The following is a 19419-nucleotide window of genomic DNA, read 5'->3' on the forward strand; positions in this document are numbered from 1 at the left end:
AAAAACCCAACCAAATGTCCTAATTTGTCATGACTGTGTAAAAACGCCCTGCCCTACTGTCATCAGTCTGCTTTGCTGAGGAAAAAGATGTACGTCCAGGGATTTAGTGCAAGTCTAACAGCAAATTTTAAAGTTTTATTGAGCAAGAAGTACATCATGTGTGAATCACTTCCAGGCAAAATGTTTTTCATTATTCTACGACTTCCTCTCATCCAACAAAATCATTAAATTCAATATTCCAAGGATGTCAGTGGGTTTAAACAAAGACTCGCACCATTTGTGGCTTTAATATGCTTAAGTGCCTGAACCAGAGGAGCACTTCAAGAGCAGCAATATTCAAAATGACACTATCCCTGGAGGAAACTGTTTAAACATCTGAGCCGTTGCCCAACATGTCTTTCTACTTTAGTTGTTTTGACGTTGTTTATCCATCCTTGTCTCAAAGCGCCGACTTCATTCTCAGCCGCTTCAGCTTGTTTCCAACAACTGTGATTCCTCAACACAAAAGAATTAAACTCTCAATGAAAAACACAATCTTTTCATCTCGGCGCATGAGTCAATTACCAAACAGCATTACTGAACACATTGTACTCAGAGGATCGTCTCCTGGACTGGAGCAAAAGCTGTATTGGTTCTGACATGTTTATTTCCATGGCAAAGCCTCTTTGGCTTTCCAGCAATACCAACACATGTAGCTTTTGTTGTCCATGTGTCTGCTGGAAGGCTCCCAGTCGCCTTCATGGCTTGATTTTTAAACAGTGCTCTGACAGACGTGGATTATTCAAGTTTATGGGGCCAGCATTTCTTCAGTTGTATTTATTTGATTTTCCTTGGCTGAAATCAAAGACAGCGGGAGAGTGTGAGAGGAGTTTTAACATTTAACAAAGGTGTTTTATCACTAACCTGGGAACTTTGAACAATTTCAATTGGCTTGACCCAGCCAGTTCTTTATTCTTACGTCTAATTAAGGCACAACAAAATAGCCCCATAGTTGAAAAATCAATTGTTAAACTCGGTCCTTCTCCTTATAGAGTGTCAAATAACTTAGTAAAATGTTCAGCTCTGGTAGTTGCTAAACGACTGGTGAAGAAAAGCAAATGAGTAAACCTAGGAAAAAAAACAGCCTTATTGCTCCATGTGGATGCTGCAGATGTTGATGCAAAAGACTGAATTGTCCTAGCAAACCACCCAACATGTGTACTTCATTTAAAGATAAACACGAGGCAGAAGACGTAACATTACGTTTGGCATCAGTGGCACTGAAGAGATAGATGAAGTACTTCAGATGTGGAGCTTTATCAAAAATCTTAGTTGCTGAAGGTATTAGAAGTCCTCTGTCCATCTATGTTGTTTTTACAAATCTTGAAATTTCTATTTGTCCTTGTTAGTTTCCAGCGTTTCTAGTCTATTTACAGTGATAGACTGGAAATTCAACTGGATTTCAGTTTATAAATCACATCTTTCTAAGGAAATATATTTAGTTGTTAACTTTGCAGCCAACTTTCTATGTTAAGAGAAACACAGATGAAGAGAGAATATCTCTTTAGTTGTGCTAATCTAAGAGATGTGAAATAAGACACATTCGCTATAGTGGATCCTTTTGTCTAGCAAAAATGAGACAGAGTTAAATAAAATGACTCAGTTGATGGCTCGTCTCATATATAGGAGACAGATAACCTCAGAAACCCTGGACAAGGTGTAGCTTATGTTGAGAGAAACATAGTCACTTGCAGCAATAACTGCAGTTAATGCATAAATTCTATGTTGGACAAGATAGCCAAGTGAGAAAAATGGTAGTATGCCCTCCAGCCCATAGCTCGAGATAACCTAAGTCACTCCAACTATAAGTTTTGTCAAAAAAAAAAAAAAAAGAAAAGAAAAGAAAGTTTTAGGTGCAGTCTTAAAGGTAGATAGGGATTCTGCCTCACAGGCTGAACCTGGGACCTGGTTCTCCAAAGGAGACTAAACAAACTTTCTTCTACTTTTAGAAAATCTGATTATTATGAGACTTTTACACAATAAGTAGATTTTTAAATGGCATGCTGCATTTAACAGAGGGCAAATGAAATTGAGCTAGAAGAGGAAACATGATATCTTCGTTCAATTCTCGTCAGACCTCTTGCTGGAGGAATTTGAATTGGATGAAGGCTTTCAGCTGAATTTTTGGGGCCTCTTGATAGTAAAAATTGCAATAGTACAGCCTGAAGTAATGCATTGACTAGTTTGTCTGTGTTAATCTCTGACATGTTTGTAATGTTGGCACTCTTGAAAAAGTGAAAGGAGAATCTTTTTTCATTTCCAGTACCATTTTCTTCATATGAGGATGATTCATGGATTTTTCATTAGCTATTGGTTTCTGGTTCTTACTGTTTTACTAGACTTGTGTTGAACAGAATGGCAATTTATTGGAAATTATGTGTAAATTGTAACTTTTCTTAAATACCAAACAATGTATAATAGATATTATACAATTAAAAATATTACTATATCCCATACATTTCCAGAATAAAAATCAGGAAAGACAGAAAAAGGACTAGGGTATGACATGTTCTTACATTAAATCTTTATAAAAGATGTTTTTTTTTTTTTTTTTACATATTTGTTAAAACTGTTAATGTGTCATGTCAGGATGGTATGAGACAGATAATCAGTGAAAAAACAAAAACAAACCAAGCTTCTCTGCCTTGTCCCAGTGCTAACTAGAAACAACCAATCAGAACTAGGAGGAGAGTTTTAGCGCTGTCAATCATGCTTGTGTACTTTGTTGTGGCCCAACCACTTTAGGTCTAGGGGAAAAAATGATTTTTCGCATTGGACCAGGTTGTTTTGAATAAATATTTTCTTATCAGTTGAAACCTGCATTGTTTATATTCTCTGGTTATTTGATCTGATATTCAGAGAAAAAATTAACTTTCTTCTTACTTAAATGTTTTAATGATTTTGTCCTGCTGCACCTCTGAGCTTCTTCTCTACCCCTCAGGTCAGCCAACCAGCAGCTTCTGCAGGTATTGAAGTCCAGGTGAAAATTTCAGAAGGGTCTGCACCTGCTCTGTTGTTGCCCCTCGAATGTGTAGTAACTTGTCTCTGCATGTTGGAGAGGTTCCTTCTGAGCCTGCTTTTAAAACTTGTCTAAAGATCTATTTTTATTGTTCAGCTTCCAACATCAGTAACAGTTTGGCCTTATTTGTTCTTTCATATTTTGTTTTGTTTTATTGCACTTCATTTTTGTCAGTCATACTATATTTGTTATATATGTTTTTCTTTTTAATGTATGCAATTATGTGCAGCATTTACTTTGCGAAGTGCTTCATGAACAAAGTTGATGTAATATGATATTAAAAGTAATTTGATGATCTAAAACATGCAAGTGTAAGGAAAAAAAAAGGCAAAAGCAGAAAAAAAACCTGCGAGCTGGCAAATATCTTTTTACAGCACCGTATATTTAGTTTTAAGCTCCTGCAGTTTTAGAAACAGGGATTTACAGCATGGTTGCACTGTGAAATAGTGGTTAGCAATGTAACCGCGTAACTAAACTGTCTAAAGTTCATTTCTCTATGCTGAGTTTTCCTTCCTTCTCAGTGGAAGTGTGTTTTCAGTTCTGTTTTCTTCCACACTCTGAAACAAAAATGCGTGTTTGGGTAATTTGAACTATCTTCCTAGTTAGTGTGCCTGTCTTCCATCCGCCTGCGTTGTTTGTGTTATGAACGAATAAGTTTTAGTGTTGACTCCATGTTTTATTTCTTGAGTCCTGGAAATAGACACTTCAACTCTAAGGAACTGAGGAATCATAAATTAAAGGTTAGCTGCGTGATTTTACTAGCTCAGGTGGTGTTGGCAAACACAGAAGCTGTATTATTTAATGCCCTACATGGGCTACAGACTGCTGTCTGCTATCTCCAATTTCTGTGATGCCAAGCATCAACACAGAAGTTATATAACATCCCAAACTCTTATAAGCTGAAGCGCAGAGCTGTTATTTTGCAGCCAACAGGCAATAAAAGCATCAAACACGATTAGAATTTTAAACAGAGAAGGAGAGGGATGTTCTGAATACACAACAGTCCGTGTTTGTCAGTTTGTGATATTTATGCGATCATTGCAGTATTCATTCTGAAAAATGAGACTGCTCTCCAGGTGAGTCCTTCATCCATCTTCTGCTAAATTTTTATGCCAAATTCAGATTTTGAATGCATTTGAACATGTGAGTGGTCCTTGCAGACCAGAAAGATAAAGTGAACAAGTTCTCCAGAGGGGAACATTAATAACACGATGAAAAGACAAATTCTTTCAGTTTCCGCAACAATGAATCTCACCACAGAGATTTGGCACCAAGAACCCTGACAGTAAGACAGATATGTTGCTGTGATTAATACCTCTTCTATTAAAAAAATAAAAAAATACTTCCTCACCCCGTGTGCCCCTGCTCATAGCCTAGAAGACATGAGATGGGACAGAAGAGCCAAGCTAAAGGGCTAATATCCCTCTTCCATAATAATCAATGTGAGGTTGACAAAGGTCCTGCAACAAGCTGTGGAAAATTGCAAAATATGTGCCACCTACTCAGAAACGGTGCTACATACTACAATACACCATAAACTCACAAATCATTATTGGAAAACACTTTAGATCCACCGCTGTACGGTGTCAGGTTGGATTTCATTGTAGAGACAAAAGAAAACAAATGGTTAACTTCTGTATGCACCCTTTTCCAAGGTTAGAATGATAAAAGAGATAATACCATAGAGATATGGCATTAACCATGCAGACACCATGTGTTCTGAGAAATGGTGAAAGATGTACTCTACATAACTGAACCAAATTTGTTTGGGGGAAAAAAAAGCTTTTAGATATGGTAATACTCTATTTATTTATAAAATATTAGATTTATTTCTGTACCTGTTGTAGTTTAGTTTAATTTAGGGTTATTGAGTAACACCAACTTCTGCATCTCGGTTCAGTCTAAGATCTTATTAGGAAACTGCACATGGTTTTCTCCCTAATTCCTCCCTGTGGCTCCCTCACTGTATTGCAATGAAAACTTTTAACATGGCCATAAAACAAAACTTTCCCTAGATTAATGCTGTAAAAGGCAGATCTATAAAGCTTCTGATGGAACTAGAGAAAGGCCTATTTATTCTAAAGCCATGAAGTCTCTTAATTTGCACATGGAGTTGAAAAGTATTTATTTATTTTTTTTTGTACCTGGCTTTATTTGTATGTTTTATTTTTTTTTATAAAATGTAATTTCCACAGTTCGGAAAACAGGGATTTTTCTCTTGTGATTGTTAAATGAAATGTTCTAAGGTTAACAAGTGAAAAACAAGACGAAAAAGAAGTTGATACCTCTCTCCGGATTACTTTGGAAAATGAAGCCAAAGCCTCTAGCAGAGCATATTGGGCCCCGGAGATCCAGGTTTAGGGACCACTGCTTTATACCACGTTGCTGTTGCCATTTAATATAGAACAAATCATTTATACCAAACATTTAAGCAAAGCCACCGCTAGTTCAAGAAACGAAAGGCTTTCGAAAGGCCTAGTAAAGACTTGAACCCAATTGAGGAGTTGTGGCACGACCCTAAAGAGGATGTTCATCCTCGAGATCGCTCCACTGTGGCTGAATGAAAACAATCATTCAAACTAGAGTTGTTCAAAATTTGTCCACATCAATGTAAAAGACTTGTTACTAACTGCAAACGCTCGATTGGATGAGATCACAATTTTGTGGGCTCCTCAGACTCTGGACTGTCTGTGAATTTTTTTTTTTTTTTTTTGCTCCTATGTGGTGGCGCCTCTTCCCTTTGCAGTTGTGTGACTGAACACAGAGCTTACAAATTTGAAGCGTGTGTAGGTTTAAAGTTTAAAAAAAGCCCAGCATCATTTTGGTGCACATTCATGCCGAACCGAAAGGTCCATAGTGAAAACCTTGGCTATGAATACATGTACAGTTACACCCTTTAGCAGGAACATCCTGTACTCATAAAAACGCCGTGTTTAGTCACCTCTGGTAGCTCTCCAAAGCAGTCTTGTTTGGTGCGCTGTCGTTTAAACGAATGTGGTCAAAAAGTCATGGTAAAGAATTTAAAATACATTTGATAAACCGTATTGCATTTACTGGCTGATGCGTACAAAATTTTCTTGGAGTTAGATGTTGTGCTGTTGGTCAGAGTTGAATATTAAATTGAATATATAAATCTGTGACATTGGCGGTCAGTGATGATATATCAACACACTGACATGAGCTCCAAAAAGTCTTGACATTCTGCTGCGTTTTTGTCATTTCCCCTCGCCGCCTGCAGGCTTTATGTGCAGAAATAGGCCCATGTAGCTGATACGCTAAGCCCACAGGTTTAGGCTGTAGGTCATTTCCCATTGGGCTCAGGAAACTCCTGCAAAGGGTTTGTGATAAGAGTGAATTTTGAGAGCTATGTAAACCTTATTAGGCCATTCTTCCCCTGTGTGCAGGGGGGGTAATCCCAAACACCTGGGCTAGTTAACTGGGATTCTGGGGGATTAGGAGCTCTGTGGAGGCAAACCTGATCTTGCTTCTGGTTAAACCTATTTCCATTCTTGTCTGTTTATATTCACTTTTTTGTCATTTCAAATTAGTCCAGGGTTTTAATAACATTTTCTTTTTCTCCAGAGCAACTTTGGGATTTTGGCTAAAATAATCTACTCATGCTTTCTTTCCGGGTAGTTATGGATTTAACATTCGTCTTTGATAAAAGATTGTAGTGAAGGAAATGTATCCCAGACTGCTGGCCAATTATAGTATTAAAAATGATTTTTAATTGTTATCCATTAGTCAACAGGAATGCATGAGCTGATAAGTAGGTTAGTGTTGGCTCCATGAAATTCCTGAAAAAAATTAAGTGAGTAGAAACAATTGATTTACTTTCAGAGATGCTACATAAATCTTTTCAGATGCATAAACACTTTATGCATCTGAAAATGCAATAAAATATGCAGTTTTCCATTAAACTTTGATTACAATTGGTCCTAGATGTTTTAGTTATAGAGTTGTCGGAGTTGGAGTGTCCAAATCTTTTTGTGTTATAAGAGTGTTTTCAAACTGACATGAAACATTGTTGACTCTGACTGAGAAATAAAGAGCGAGCTTCAGTTTTAATGCTGCAGCTGAAAAGGTGATATTTGTGAGGCAGATGAATCCAAGCTCACGTCCAGAACAGACTAACCAGCTAATATCAGTTTGTTATATTTGTCTTACTCTATAAATATCAGTCCAACTTCAGTCTTTTTAATGAAAACAAAAAAAGTTGCAATAATTTCTGAGTTTCTTTACAATAAAAGCAATTCGATATAAATTTGTTTTAATATTTTGAGTGCTGTAGATGCTGTAGTTTTTTTTTTTTTTATTCAAGGTTACAAAACCATGGGAATCTGTAACAGCCCATAGCTATAATATGAGGATGTAAAGAGTTGGCTTTTTCTCAGTTTTCATTTGTACATAAGTATTCAGCTTCCATTATATCCTCACTGAGGAGGTTTTCAGTTCTGCATATGGTGGCTTTTACTCCGGAGCCAAAAGTCATCGAATTGATCAAGAAGTTTCAATTTGAGACAAGAAATTACATTACTGTGCAAAATCGTCCGCCTCTGCTTATTTGAGCTGCCGTCACACTGATTAGACAGGGTTAATCTAGCTTATGACACCATGATGACATGCTGGAAACATTCACTGACATGATGCCTCTTGAGAGAGGTAGATCGTTTTTGGACAGGAGCCTAATCTTCACTCCAATTCCAATTAATACTGTTTCAGCTTCAGAACTAAGTAGCTGGCGGGTTTATACATTCATTTTTACTTTTTTTTTTTTTAGACGGTCCAAGACAACAGCAAAGCGGCAAGAACCTGAAGAAGATCTAAATTTCAGAAGTAGGATTTTGTTTGACTAAAAATTGGGGAAATCAATTCAGAGATAAAGCGCACGCAGCAGATTTATGTCTATTGAATGTTGTTTTTGTTGATTCTCCATCTTCCAGGATGTGCTTTATCTTCAAGCGCTTAAGAAAAAAAAAAGTCTACTGGACCCAGCACGCATCGGTGGTTATCTGTAGCAGCTTCCTTACTGCCCTTTCTCCCTGCTCTTTCCTAGATGTGGACGAATGTGCAGAGGCTCTAGACAACTGCAGCATCGATGCCATCTGTCAGAACACCCCAAAGTCTTACAAATGCATTTGCAAGTCTGGCTACAAAGGTGATGGCAAACACTGTGAAGGTAAGTCCCACGGTGCCTGATTTGTGAGATTTAAACCACTGCAACCCTCTGTGCAAGCCTGCGAGGCGTGTTGAGAGCACTGCGATGCATTGCCCTGCACAGCTTTATATACGCTTTTAAGGTCCAGTGACAGGCTTGATAAGAGGTTCTGTCTCAGCTGAAATAACTCATTAGCTTCGCAATTTCCCCAACGAGGGAGGAGGACCAACCAAGAAAGCTACAACCGGAGGAAAGTGGAAGCCAGGTGCAGAGTGCTCCTTTGTGACAAGGTGAAATGAAGCAGTAAATTTCCTACACATGTTTGAGGAGAAAATTAAGATAGCGGCTGAAAACGGCAGTCGGAGGCCCTGCCAAGCTGCCGGGGATATTTGCGCTGCCAGCGGCAGGACTTTCAGCCTAAAACAAGTTTGTTTTTGTAGCCTCTTTTAATGTGCTCAAAGCCCTCAGATCATTATATCCAACCATTTTTATTACTGCCTTTATAAAAACCATATTTCACAATACTGTTTGTTTTAAACCAGCATTATTCTTTCATGTATTCGACTGGGTACGTTTCATGGCCTTGCGCCTTGGGTTGTAAAAGTTTGTTTTATTGAGTCTGTTGTAAAATATTTCAGTTTCCATTGAAGTGTAGGCTAGTTGAGCTTCTTAAGGACGCGAGAAACAACATTTAAAAGCAACATTCATCAAATTAGAACATATCAAAGTGTTGCATCAAATCTTGGTACAACTTATAAAAGAACCCTTTTTGGCTGACAGCAGAATCACCTTTCACAACAAGTTTTGACTGTTCTGCCGAGGTGAGCCATGCAACAATATAAAGAAGATGCACAGTTTTTTTTTTTTTGTTGTTGTTTTGTTTTTTGATGTGGAAGGAAAATAATAGCTTTTAAGTCCTTGTCATACATGGAAATCTCAAACATACGGCATGTGTTTGTACTTTGTACTTAGCCAATACCTTTGGTTTCCAAAGTATTTTGGGACATGTATTTTTAGGATTTAGAGACAACTTTTTGCTTATTCTTCTTTGCAAAATAGCTCAAGATCAGTAAGACTGTACAAAGAGTGACTATGTACATCATTTCTGAAGTCTTCTCAGAGATTCGTGGTTGAATTTATCTCTTGACTTTTAACACAAGAAGATGTTTCGGTCTAACCCATTCGACTGTAGCTCTGGCTCTCTGTTGTCTCTGTATATATATATATATATATATATATATATATATATATATATATATATATAGCTACTGCCTTAAATCACATTTCCCCGTGAGTAATATTAAAGGTTTGAACTTAACAGCATGGCTAGGTTTCCATAACTTTTCCACATAATAATTCCTGACTTGTCTGGTGTGTTCTTTGGTCATCATAATGCTGTTCTTCCCTTAATGCTCTCTAACAAATCTCCCAGGCAAAGTTATGGGCTATGGAGCCTTAATCTCACCATAAATACAGAACAGATGTATTTATACTGATATTAAATAACACTCAGCTGGACTCTACTTTCTAACTTGGTGACTTCTGAAGGTTTTTATTTGTGAAAAAGCATTAAAAGCGTGTATCATGTTTCTTCCATTAACAGTTATACACTGCTCCGTGTTAGTCTAGCACATAAAGTCCTAATGATATACTCTGTGGTTTATGGCAAAGTTCAAGGCGGATGAACACAACACTGTATGTTGGTAGCACATGTGCAGAAACCTGGGGCGCTGCACAACCCGTCACTCGTCGGCTGCGTAAAGAAATTCCACATATGAGAGCACGGCGATGACAGAATCATAATGTTTGTAAGTTTTCTTTCTCCGATGGCAACAGAAAGATGGACCAGGGTTTGGGAATGCTCAGCAAAGTACAGATTATTTATTAAAGGATTTTCTGTGTGGTCAGGACCCCAAAAATGTGCTACTTTGCTTTCCAGCAGGACAACATAAACTAAACCAAGCTTGAAATGTTAGAAAATAACTCTTCCAATAAAATCTGGAAACCTTGTTTGGTGGAGCAGAAAGGGCTGAATGCTGCCTTTGTACGCCACCTATTTATAACATTTGAATTTTACTCATTTTAAGCAGACAAAACTGACAATGGTGATTGAAAAAGAAAAGTGAAGTAACCTCAACATGATGCTGTAAAATGGGAACACTTGCAATGATTTAACCAACAAATTAATCTAAACCCTCAGAGAAATGTCCTCTAAGAGGGGATTAACAGCAGGAATGACCTGTTTTCTGTGGACTACCTTGTGTTAAATGGAGTTATTTTATGTTCTCAGTCCACCTTGTTTGGGCTCCCATACAGGCCTCTCAACACCAATCATAACTCCACTTATGTTGTCATAACAGTCTCCTATCTTCCCATCTCTCCGTCTCATTTTTTTCTTTAATGTGCCATTTCTTCCCGTTTCAACCACTCAATCTCATCCAACTGCCTATATTTCCAGTTTATCGGTGATTTATAGTTCGTCCGTAATGTCATCATTAAAAACAAAGCAAAGACTAATTTCATTCCAGATTCCTTTCTGACTGCATACATGCTTGTGAAATCATTTTGTTTACTTTAATAGCTCCGTCTCTTTAGTGTCCTAGCCAGAAATATGTTTTGTATGACTAGCTGCATATTTTGCCACTGACTTTGTTCTCTGCTTAATGGTAGAGGTTTTTAATGTCCCGTGTTTAGAAAAACGCTGTTGATACTTGTAGAATGCTGCCTGTAATAAAATTCCAAGGGGAGGTGAAAAGGGGATGTCTTGGCATGAATTTGGTCAAAACTTTAGGGGATTAAATATAAAATAAAACCTTGGCTGTCAGAGTTAGGCTTTTAAAGCTGAACAATAAAAGTCAGAAAAATGGTGGCGGGTGTCCAAGTTACATCAGTAGCAGGTGAATCAGCTTTTTGCGTCAGCTTGTTGCTCCTCTGAAGTTCTCGTTAGGGAGGTTGGGAGCAAAACGGGGAAATTTATACTTTTTTAGAATTGTAAGGAATGCATTTTAATGTAATCATTCAACATTTAAAATTAGAAATCTTTTAACAGTATAAAACTTGAAATAGCATTTTGGAGCAACATAATGTATTTTTTTTTGTTCTCACTAAAATCAGTCATCTTGTGTTGGAGGTTCATAGTTTAGACATTTCCCAGCTGAGTGATGATTTGTATGGACTCCTGGAGTTTTACATCTGGAATAATACTGTCTCAATGCAAAATGAATGGCTCTGAATAAAACGGTGTAGCAAATCAGCAAAGTCCTGACAACTTGTTGTCTGCTCACTACTTTAATTTAACTAAGATGATTAGTTAACATTTTACATGTTGTTTTGCACAGCAGGTAGTCATGTGCAAATTTGTCTTTCAGTAAAGTAATAAAACCTGATTTTGAACATTTTAGAAAAAATATGACCTTTTAGTATATTTATTCATGCTAATATGTGTTTATTTTTTTAGTCATTTTTAACCTTTTCAAGTACAAGTAAAACAAAGAAAGATATACAATGCTGAAAAAAAGAGGACAAAACTAATACAGAAACAGAACATGTCAATGGCAAGAACACAAAGTCTTGAAGTGTTTTTACAAAATTAGCAATTTTTACACCAATCTTGTTAATACTTTGGACAGCCTTGTTTGGATAATACAGTTTTTTCTGCGTAATTTAACTTCAATTTATTGCAGAAAACTTGCCTATTTGTGGATTTTGTCATAGAACATAGGAACATTCATCTTGGAATGCTGAAGTAACTATAGGTGCAATGCTACTTGACACCATCATGGCTGGCGTTTGCAAGGCAATTAATCCGCAATTCATTTTTTTTTTTTTTTACTTTGGCACTGATTGGCTGTATCCCCAATAACAGAAATTAAAAAGACTGTAGATGTCAGCTTCTGTAATTCTAAGATGGTTTCCCCTGTGCTTGTTAATGAATATTAAAGTATATTTGATATGTGAACTGCAAAAATAGGGAGTTGCAACTGTTTTAACTGTTCAGTATTCACACATTTTAACTGTAAAACTGTACAGTTAAAATGTGTGTAAAACAGACTGTAAAACATTTATATTGAAACATATAATCTCTCCTCTACTTGGTTATTTTGACCAGTTCTGAATTGATTTGGCTTTATGTTTTAGATTAGTAGCCTCCTGACATGTTTGACAAACTATTTTCAGTCTTTTGGCCACAACATTACTTTTAATGACCTGATTTGTCAGACTTCATAATGCCATATAGTCTAATGAGGTTTACTGGGCGTTGATAAGTTCCTCCACCCGTAGCATCACAGATTCTTCGCCACAGTTAACAGTGAGCATGAGATGCTTCTGGATGTTGTAATCTTGGATTCGCGTCAAAACCAATGTGGATGGATTGTCACAATCAAGCTTGGTTTTAGTCTCACTTCAACAAAGAATTTATTTCTATTGAAAGTCACCACAGCGTTTTGGCAAATGCCACACATTTTCATTTGTGATGGTAGAGCAGAAAGTATGTTTTTTCAGGTCTCAGGTCTGAACACCTGGTTGGCATTTTGATAGTTGTAATGGTTTTAATGAGGATTTGTTGACTCCAAGAAGGCGTGTGTGCTGCAGTTCTCCAACACAAAGTTTGGGATATTTTCTTTTATCTTTCTTACCACCATTGTGCATATTTGCATGATAAATGAAGGGTCCTGAATCAACCTAGTGACCATTAGCTTAAGTATATACATATCTGGTTCATCTTCCCTTTCAAAGATGAAGTCATATGTTACTAATCAAAAGGTCCTTTACACTCTGATCAACTTAAAAAAAATAAAGTATAAAAAAATGCTCAGTCACATTACTTTTATGGGAATTATTAGAGATACAAATAAGTGTGACACTGACCATTTTGTAAAATCCAATTATTTCCTAATGCTGGCCTTTCTCCCCTGTGAATAATTATACTTATGGTAAATTAGAAGTTGGGCTGCTAATGTTTTTGTATGAAATTATGCTACTGCAATAAAAGACAGATTTGTTTTGAAAGCTGTTGCACATCTTGACCAAGGGTAAATGTGGAGTGTGCTATAAACAGAAAACATAGCGTGCCGTGCTTAGTAAAATCTAGTTTGGGAAATGACATCAAAACTTGCTCTGTCTCTTTATGACACGAATGAAGACAAAGGGTCTGAATGTTCCTAACAGAATTATAATGGAAAGGGCTTCCAAACACCTTTCATTATGTCCTTTAGCTTTAAAAACACTCAACCATCCTTTGTAAATCAAGAGATTATTTTGTCCCCGGATTCTTTGCGACTGCAGCTCTTTAAAGGAGCTGTAGCAGATTTTCACTAATTAGTATCCCTGTTAATAAATATGTGGTTGAGATCTAAAGTGCGAACAGCACAACTGAACAGTCAGTGATATTTAAAACGTTGGAATGCTTTTCTTTTATTTTTCCAGCTGCTTTTATGTAGCAATGTCTGTTTGTATTTAACCAACGTCACTAATACGGCAAAGCTTCTGTGATGCATTGGAGTAATCTACGTATTTAAGTGAGTTTTGGCTGACTGTTTCAAGTTGCAGTTTCAGTGATGCAAACATCAAAGCTTAGCTGGAGCTTAGTGTCAGTCTGTTTCCCTGTTACAGTGCAGCTTTCTTTGTGTGCATATTTCCATATTTACATAATCTCATCGCGCTTAAAACTGCAAACATTAAAAAAAATATATTGATGGTAAAATACAGCCAGAGATTATTTATTGACTGTTTAATGAGACTGAATAAAATAAAGGAGTTGCTCACAATAAAGCAAAGTTGAGTTTCTACGTATCCCAGCTTTTTCACGCATCAGCTTTTGCAAGTTTCTGTTTTGCTGCTTTCTGTGAAAGTTCTGCTTTGCAATTTTAGTTTGAAATTTTCTTGCATTTTTATCTTTGAACTTCAAATCAGGCAGTAAATGTCATGAAACTTACATTTAACATTAAATCATATTTTTAAATGCACAATTATACATTTTGAGTGTCAAGAACTGCTCAGAGCATGACAGTAATGACACAAATAGTTTTCCTTTTTTTGTTGTTTTTCATTGAATTTGAGCTTTTTTTGTTAGTTGTATGTTGCTCTTCTCAAAACACTTTATTTTTATTATTTATTATGCATTTTATTATGCATCCCCTTGTAGATTTAAGGTTTAAAGTGACTTTTAATTTAACCTATTGTAAATAATGTTTTAGACTTGCTCAGCCAGAGTCCTGACTTGAATCTGATAGAGAATTTGTGGAGGGAACAAAATATGATGGTGACGATTGGGGAACAATCCAACTTCTAAGACACTGAAGTTCTTCACCAGAGATAAATCGTTCAAATACTAGTAGGCAAAATTAGTCAGCATTTAAAAGATGTTTCATTGATGTATTCCAATAAAGATTTTTCATTGATTATTGAGTGTAAACATAATAAATTAAAGGTTAAGGTATAATACAGCTTAACATGACATTTTTATGCATTAAAACACATATACGGTAATTGTGCAATTTGCTCCTACTTCTGTTCTGTTATCTTTTGAGAGTTTCATTTTGTAAAAAAAAACACTTGAATGAACATTTAGATTCATATCTGGGGGTGTATGAATAACTGAGTTCAACTGTAAGCATGTTCACATCTTTATTTCTTGTTTTTTTGTTTCTCTGCAGATGTCGATGAGTGCGCGACTGAGTACAACGGAGGGTGTGTCCATGAGTGCATCAATATCCCAGGAAATTACAGGTGCACATGCTACGACGGCTTCCGTTTGGCCCATGATGGGCACAACTGTCTCGGTGAGTAAATCTGCTTGCATAGATCCAGCAGCAGCAGCAGCAGCAGCAGCCTTTCTTCTGTATGTTTTTGTCAAATGATTTAACTGTAGAGCTGAAGTTTGTCATAGAAAAATCCTTTGCTAGGAGAATATTTATTAAGAATACGCATCACACTGGGTCTGATTTGGGCATTAAGTCTGTATAGCTTGTTTTTTTCAGCATGCCCAAGGTCTTTTTAGGAATGGTGATGTATGACTGAAGGCTGGTTTGAACTCTTATTACTCTGCTGCTTCGGATATCTGTTACTTCCTTGCTAGAGGAGCGGTTATTCTACACATATGTTTTTACAAAAACGAAAATTGAAACCTTTTTTATAATAAGCAGGATGAAAGGGAGAAAAAAAATTATGAAAAGATTTACGCTGAGCTGAGAGCTCAGAGCGAGCCGTGAGTCGCCGATTTTTCCCATGGTGTAAAATTTCACCAGTGTGCCGTTCAACCTGGCCTCACACAGGTCCTGTAACGCTTAAACGGTTGTGAAATTAAGGGGGATACAGCTCCCTTGCTGCTGCTGCTGCTGCTGCTAGTTGCTTAACATAGACATCATCCACCCACCCCCATCCTGTGTCTCTGTCTTGCTCCTTCTTTCCCGTTCCCCCACCCTACATTCCTTTTGTTTTGCTTTGAAACCCCCAAGTCAAACCCACTGCTCCTCAGAAATCATCTCTCTCCAGGCTGCTATTTCAGCATGAAGCGTCTTCTTTGATTTCTTTGAGGAGGAAAAAAGGCGTCTTGTTACAGCAGGTTTAGCTCTGAGTTCAAGTGATGATTGAAAAATGTATCAACAGTTAACAGTGATTCAGTGTAAAAAGCTTTAATGTGTGGGCACTCTGGCAACACATTTGTATTACTCCCACATTTACCCATGTAAGGCTGGGATTAAGGTACGCTGGAATGGAAAATGCATTTTTAGATTAGTAATAATCTTGTCCTGACTTGACTGTGAACCCCTGGCTCCCTTGTGCTTTCGCCTTTCTCTCCCTCTATCTTCATCTCTTGTGTCTGCAGTATAAATTGGGACTATTTTCCAAGTCATTTAGCAGCAGCGTCCAGCGGCTCATGGATCATTTGTCGTACCATGGATCAGCTACTGCCTTGCGTGCAGGTGTGTAATTGTAATCCGTGGTTGTCCGGCCGCTGCGTCAAAGTTGCATCTATCAAGCCCTTTGATCATTTCTCAAAGTGAAACTTGCGCAAGCCGTGGGAATGTTTGTTATATTTTTACGTAAACGTGATTTCACTCAGACAACTCGCGTGTAAATCGTTCAGTACATCTGTCATCCAACGGCTTCCAGGTTCTTGTCACATAAACGCCGTGCTGCTCAATATTTGATGACGAGCCCTTTTCTGCTTGACAATGTTTTTTGCATGTCAGGAAGTGAGGAGAAGTTGTCTGATCTCGGAGCCCAAGGGGGATGCTGGGGTAGTGGAGGGTCAGAAGCAGCAGCAGGAGCAGCAGCAGGAAGCGCGCAGGCTGGTGCAGCAAATAACATTCAAAGTGCAGCTGGAAGTTTTGCATCTTAAATAGATTGGCCAAATAAGTAGGGAATTCTTGAGATATTCTGCAGAGTGTGAGAGTCATCACATGTGACGCAGCAGCACAAGGTGTGTTGACTGCTGGAAGTAGCTCGTAGCGGAAAGTGCACGAACCATTATGGAAAAACTTTAAGATAAAGTTTGAGTCCTTCCATTTTTTTTTTCTCCAAAGGAATCTTGATTCTGTCAAATTGGTAAACCTACACCTTATCTTTACACCTAACTCATTGATATTATGCAAGGATTGAAGGAACATGTAATGAAAAACGACCCTTATGTTGAGTATCCATCATCTCCATCATCTGTCCATTCAGTCATCAAGCAGTCTGTTTATCCATCTATTATTTAAATTTAGTATTTATATCATCAGAATAGCTAAAAAAAAAAAAAACTTTAAAGAAGTGTCTTTTTCCTCAGAATTTAGTTCCTTAATACCTGCGCTCTGCACTGCTAAGGTAATAATCCTCAACACAAACACAAGTGAGGAGAGGAAGCGGTGTAGCAGAGGTTTCATGTTAAGGCTCTGGCTTCCTTTTCCTGCTTTAAGCTCTTTTCTGGCCCCTGAGAGAAGTTTGGTATTCCTTGGCCTGGGAATAGAGAGCCTAAGCAGCTGGTTCCCACACAAGGTTGGATCCTCGGAGCCCAAAGCAGGAGAGGCACACCTGATTCCTAAGAGTTAATTCGGTTTCGCGTTTGCAATCTTCAAAGTGCATTACCCCGTGTTGTTCTTCCACAGAGCTGCATTGATTTGATCTCTATATTGCTTTGCTCTTTGTGGTTTTGGTGCACTTTGAACTCAGAAAGGACGTACGAAGCTTTTCTGTTCCAGGAAACGGTATCTGTGACTGTCACTTAATTAACACAAGTTAGGACAGCGTACATGCATCCCTGTCTACTTCTTCCTGCTGCATGTGCCTCACAGCTCCTGAAAATTGGATGGGTTGGCAGTGTAATAACATTGGGCGGTGGCAGAAGGCATCGAAGCATGAAGCAGAACGCGCCGCTGTGCGCCTCACTTGGGGACACTCTGGTTTCTGAGGTCTTCCCTCTGTCGACCCTGAACCCCCACAAAGATGTCAGAAAGTCAGCAAGGTGGAAACAATGCAATATCACAGCAGACCGCTTCTGTCAGCGTGGAGAGAGATGTCACTCACTGCATAATTGATTTCACACAGAGCTATTGTACCCGACAGGAAAAATGGATATGAACCCCGTGGAACTGTAAAGAGCAAACATTTTTTGTATTTCAGAGACAGAAAAGTAAGAACAGACTAAATCATATTCGGCATTTTAATGGAGCTTTTAAAGTAAGTAAGTTATTTTAAGATGCGCTTATTTAAGAGAAAAAGTCAATTAAACAGGAAAGCATTTCCATCTATTGATAACGACACGACTTATGAAACGACACTCTCTTTGAATATTTTATGTTGATGACGGGATGTTGCGATGCAAAAATAGCTTTTTACCAAAAATAGATTAAATGGATGCTTATTGGCAACATTTCTTTGTGTCTGAGCTTTTGAAATCCTTTCTCATCCCAACATATGTAGCAATAATTTAAAGTGACTTTTTGGAGTGAAATGAATTACTATGAGAAAATTAATTGTATTTAACTCGTTAGACTTACAGATTTTGAGTGGCCTGAATAATCATAGCATCGAAATAACATTTTTACATCCACATTATTATATTGCACTTTAACTGTCACAAGTGACGCATGTGAGACATTGATTGTGTGGAGAAAAGTGAGACTTGCACAATTCCCTAATAAAGTTTTATGGTGACAGTTGTTTGGAGAAATAGGAGGGCTGGCACCTGTGAGCATAAGAGGAATGATGCTTGTCAGAAGTGGAGCAGAAATTGTTTTGAATGTCACACCTTGTGTTTTCCCTCTGCATTGAAGCACAGACACACTTGACTTTGACCCAGAGAGCTTTTCAGTTGTTCCAAAAGGTGCCGGTTTGACAAGTCTCCAAGCAACCGTACTCCTACTCAGACCATATTAATCCAGACCTCTTCCTTATATAAACACAAATTAGAGCTGGCGACTTTGACTTTACTACTTTTGTCTTAGGTGGAAATGTTGGTAATCATTGATGCCAGAGTTCACTTCCTCAACATGAATTTTTTTGGAACTTTACCCTTGTGTTTGATTTTTTTTCTTTCTTTTTTTTAATCTGACAGATTATTATTATTTTGTTTAGTTTTTACATAATTTTTTTAGACTTGGAAATGAATATAACTATCTTGAGCTATGGGTCTGATCAAAACTGAACAGAAAAGTTGTCACAATTGTGACTTTTTATTGCATATTTTTTTATTCATGACAGAATTATCAGGAAATTAATGATTTAATTGCACCTATCCCATGGTGAAGTAATAAAAAATATATGTTTTTTTGAGTCTGAGGAAAAGCTAAGGAATTAGTGTAAATTTAAACCAAAACACACATCCTCTTTGCAATGAAAACCAGATGCAGGAAGCCTGATCTGTTCCCCACCATAACACCAGCATCCCCACATTTATGACCTGTGTGTTTTGGTTAGGGTCCCACAGAAACCAAAATACACTCTTATCATTGCTAGCTTGTCAGTCAAGCAGCTTAATATCATAAGCATCTGCACAGACAGCCTCTTTCCTCACAACTACAAATACGTTTCTGCTTCTATCTGGCGCTAAAAGACACAAATAAAGATATTTCTTTCAGTTCTGTAAAAAGAAATGCCACGGTGGCATACAGCCTGAGAGTGACTCACTTGGGAAAGCAAAGGCAGGCTTGAAATAGAAATTATAGATGTTTGACAAGAGCACCACCAGACCTGTGTCTCTGCCTTGTTTACTTGCATT

General features: G+C 37.6%; 1 protein-coding gene across 2 annotated transcripts in view; it reads left to right on the top strand.

Annotated features, from left to right (window-relative positions):
• Window positions 1–19419, top strand: part of scube3 (signal peptide, CUB domain, EGF-like 3) — a 100599-nt gene that overhangs the window by 18108 nt on the left and 63072 nt on the right. For both annotated transcript variants that reach the window (XM_007560823.2, XM_007560825.2), the window contains exons 2-3: window positions 8115–8237; window positions 14873–14998. In XM_007560823.2, coding sequence (XP_007560885.1) covers window positions 8115–8237; window positions 14873–14998 — 249 coding nt within the window. The remainder of the gene's footprint in view (window positions 1–8114; window positions 8238–14872; window positions 14999–19419) is intronic.

The sequence above is a fragment of the Poecilia formosa genome, unplaced genomic scaffold, assembly GCF_000485575.1.
Source record: "Poecilia formosa unplaced genomic scaffold, Poecilia_formosa-5.1.2 Scaffold120, whole genome shotgun sequence".
NCBI lineage: Eukaryota > Metazoa > Chordata > Actinopteri > Cyprinodontiformes > Poeciliidae > Poecilia > Poecilia formosa.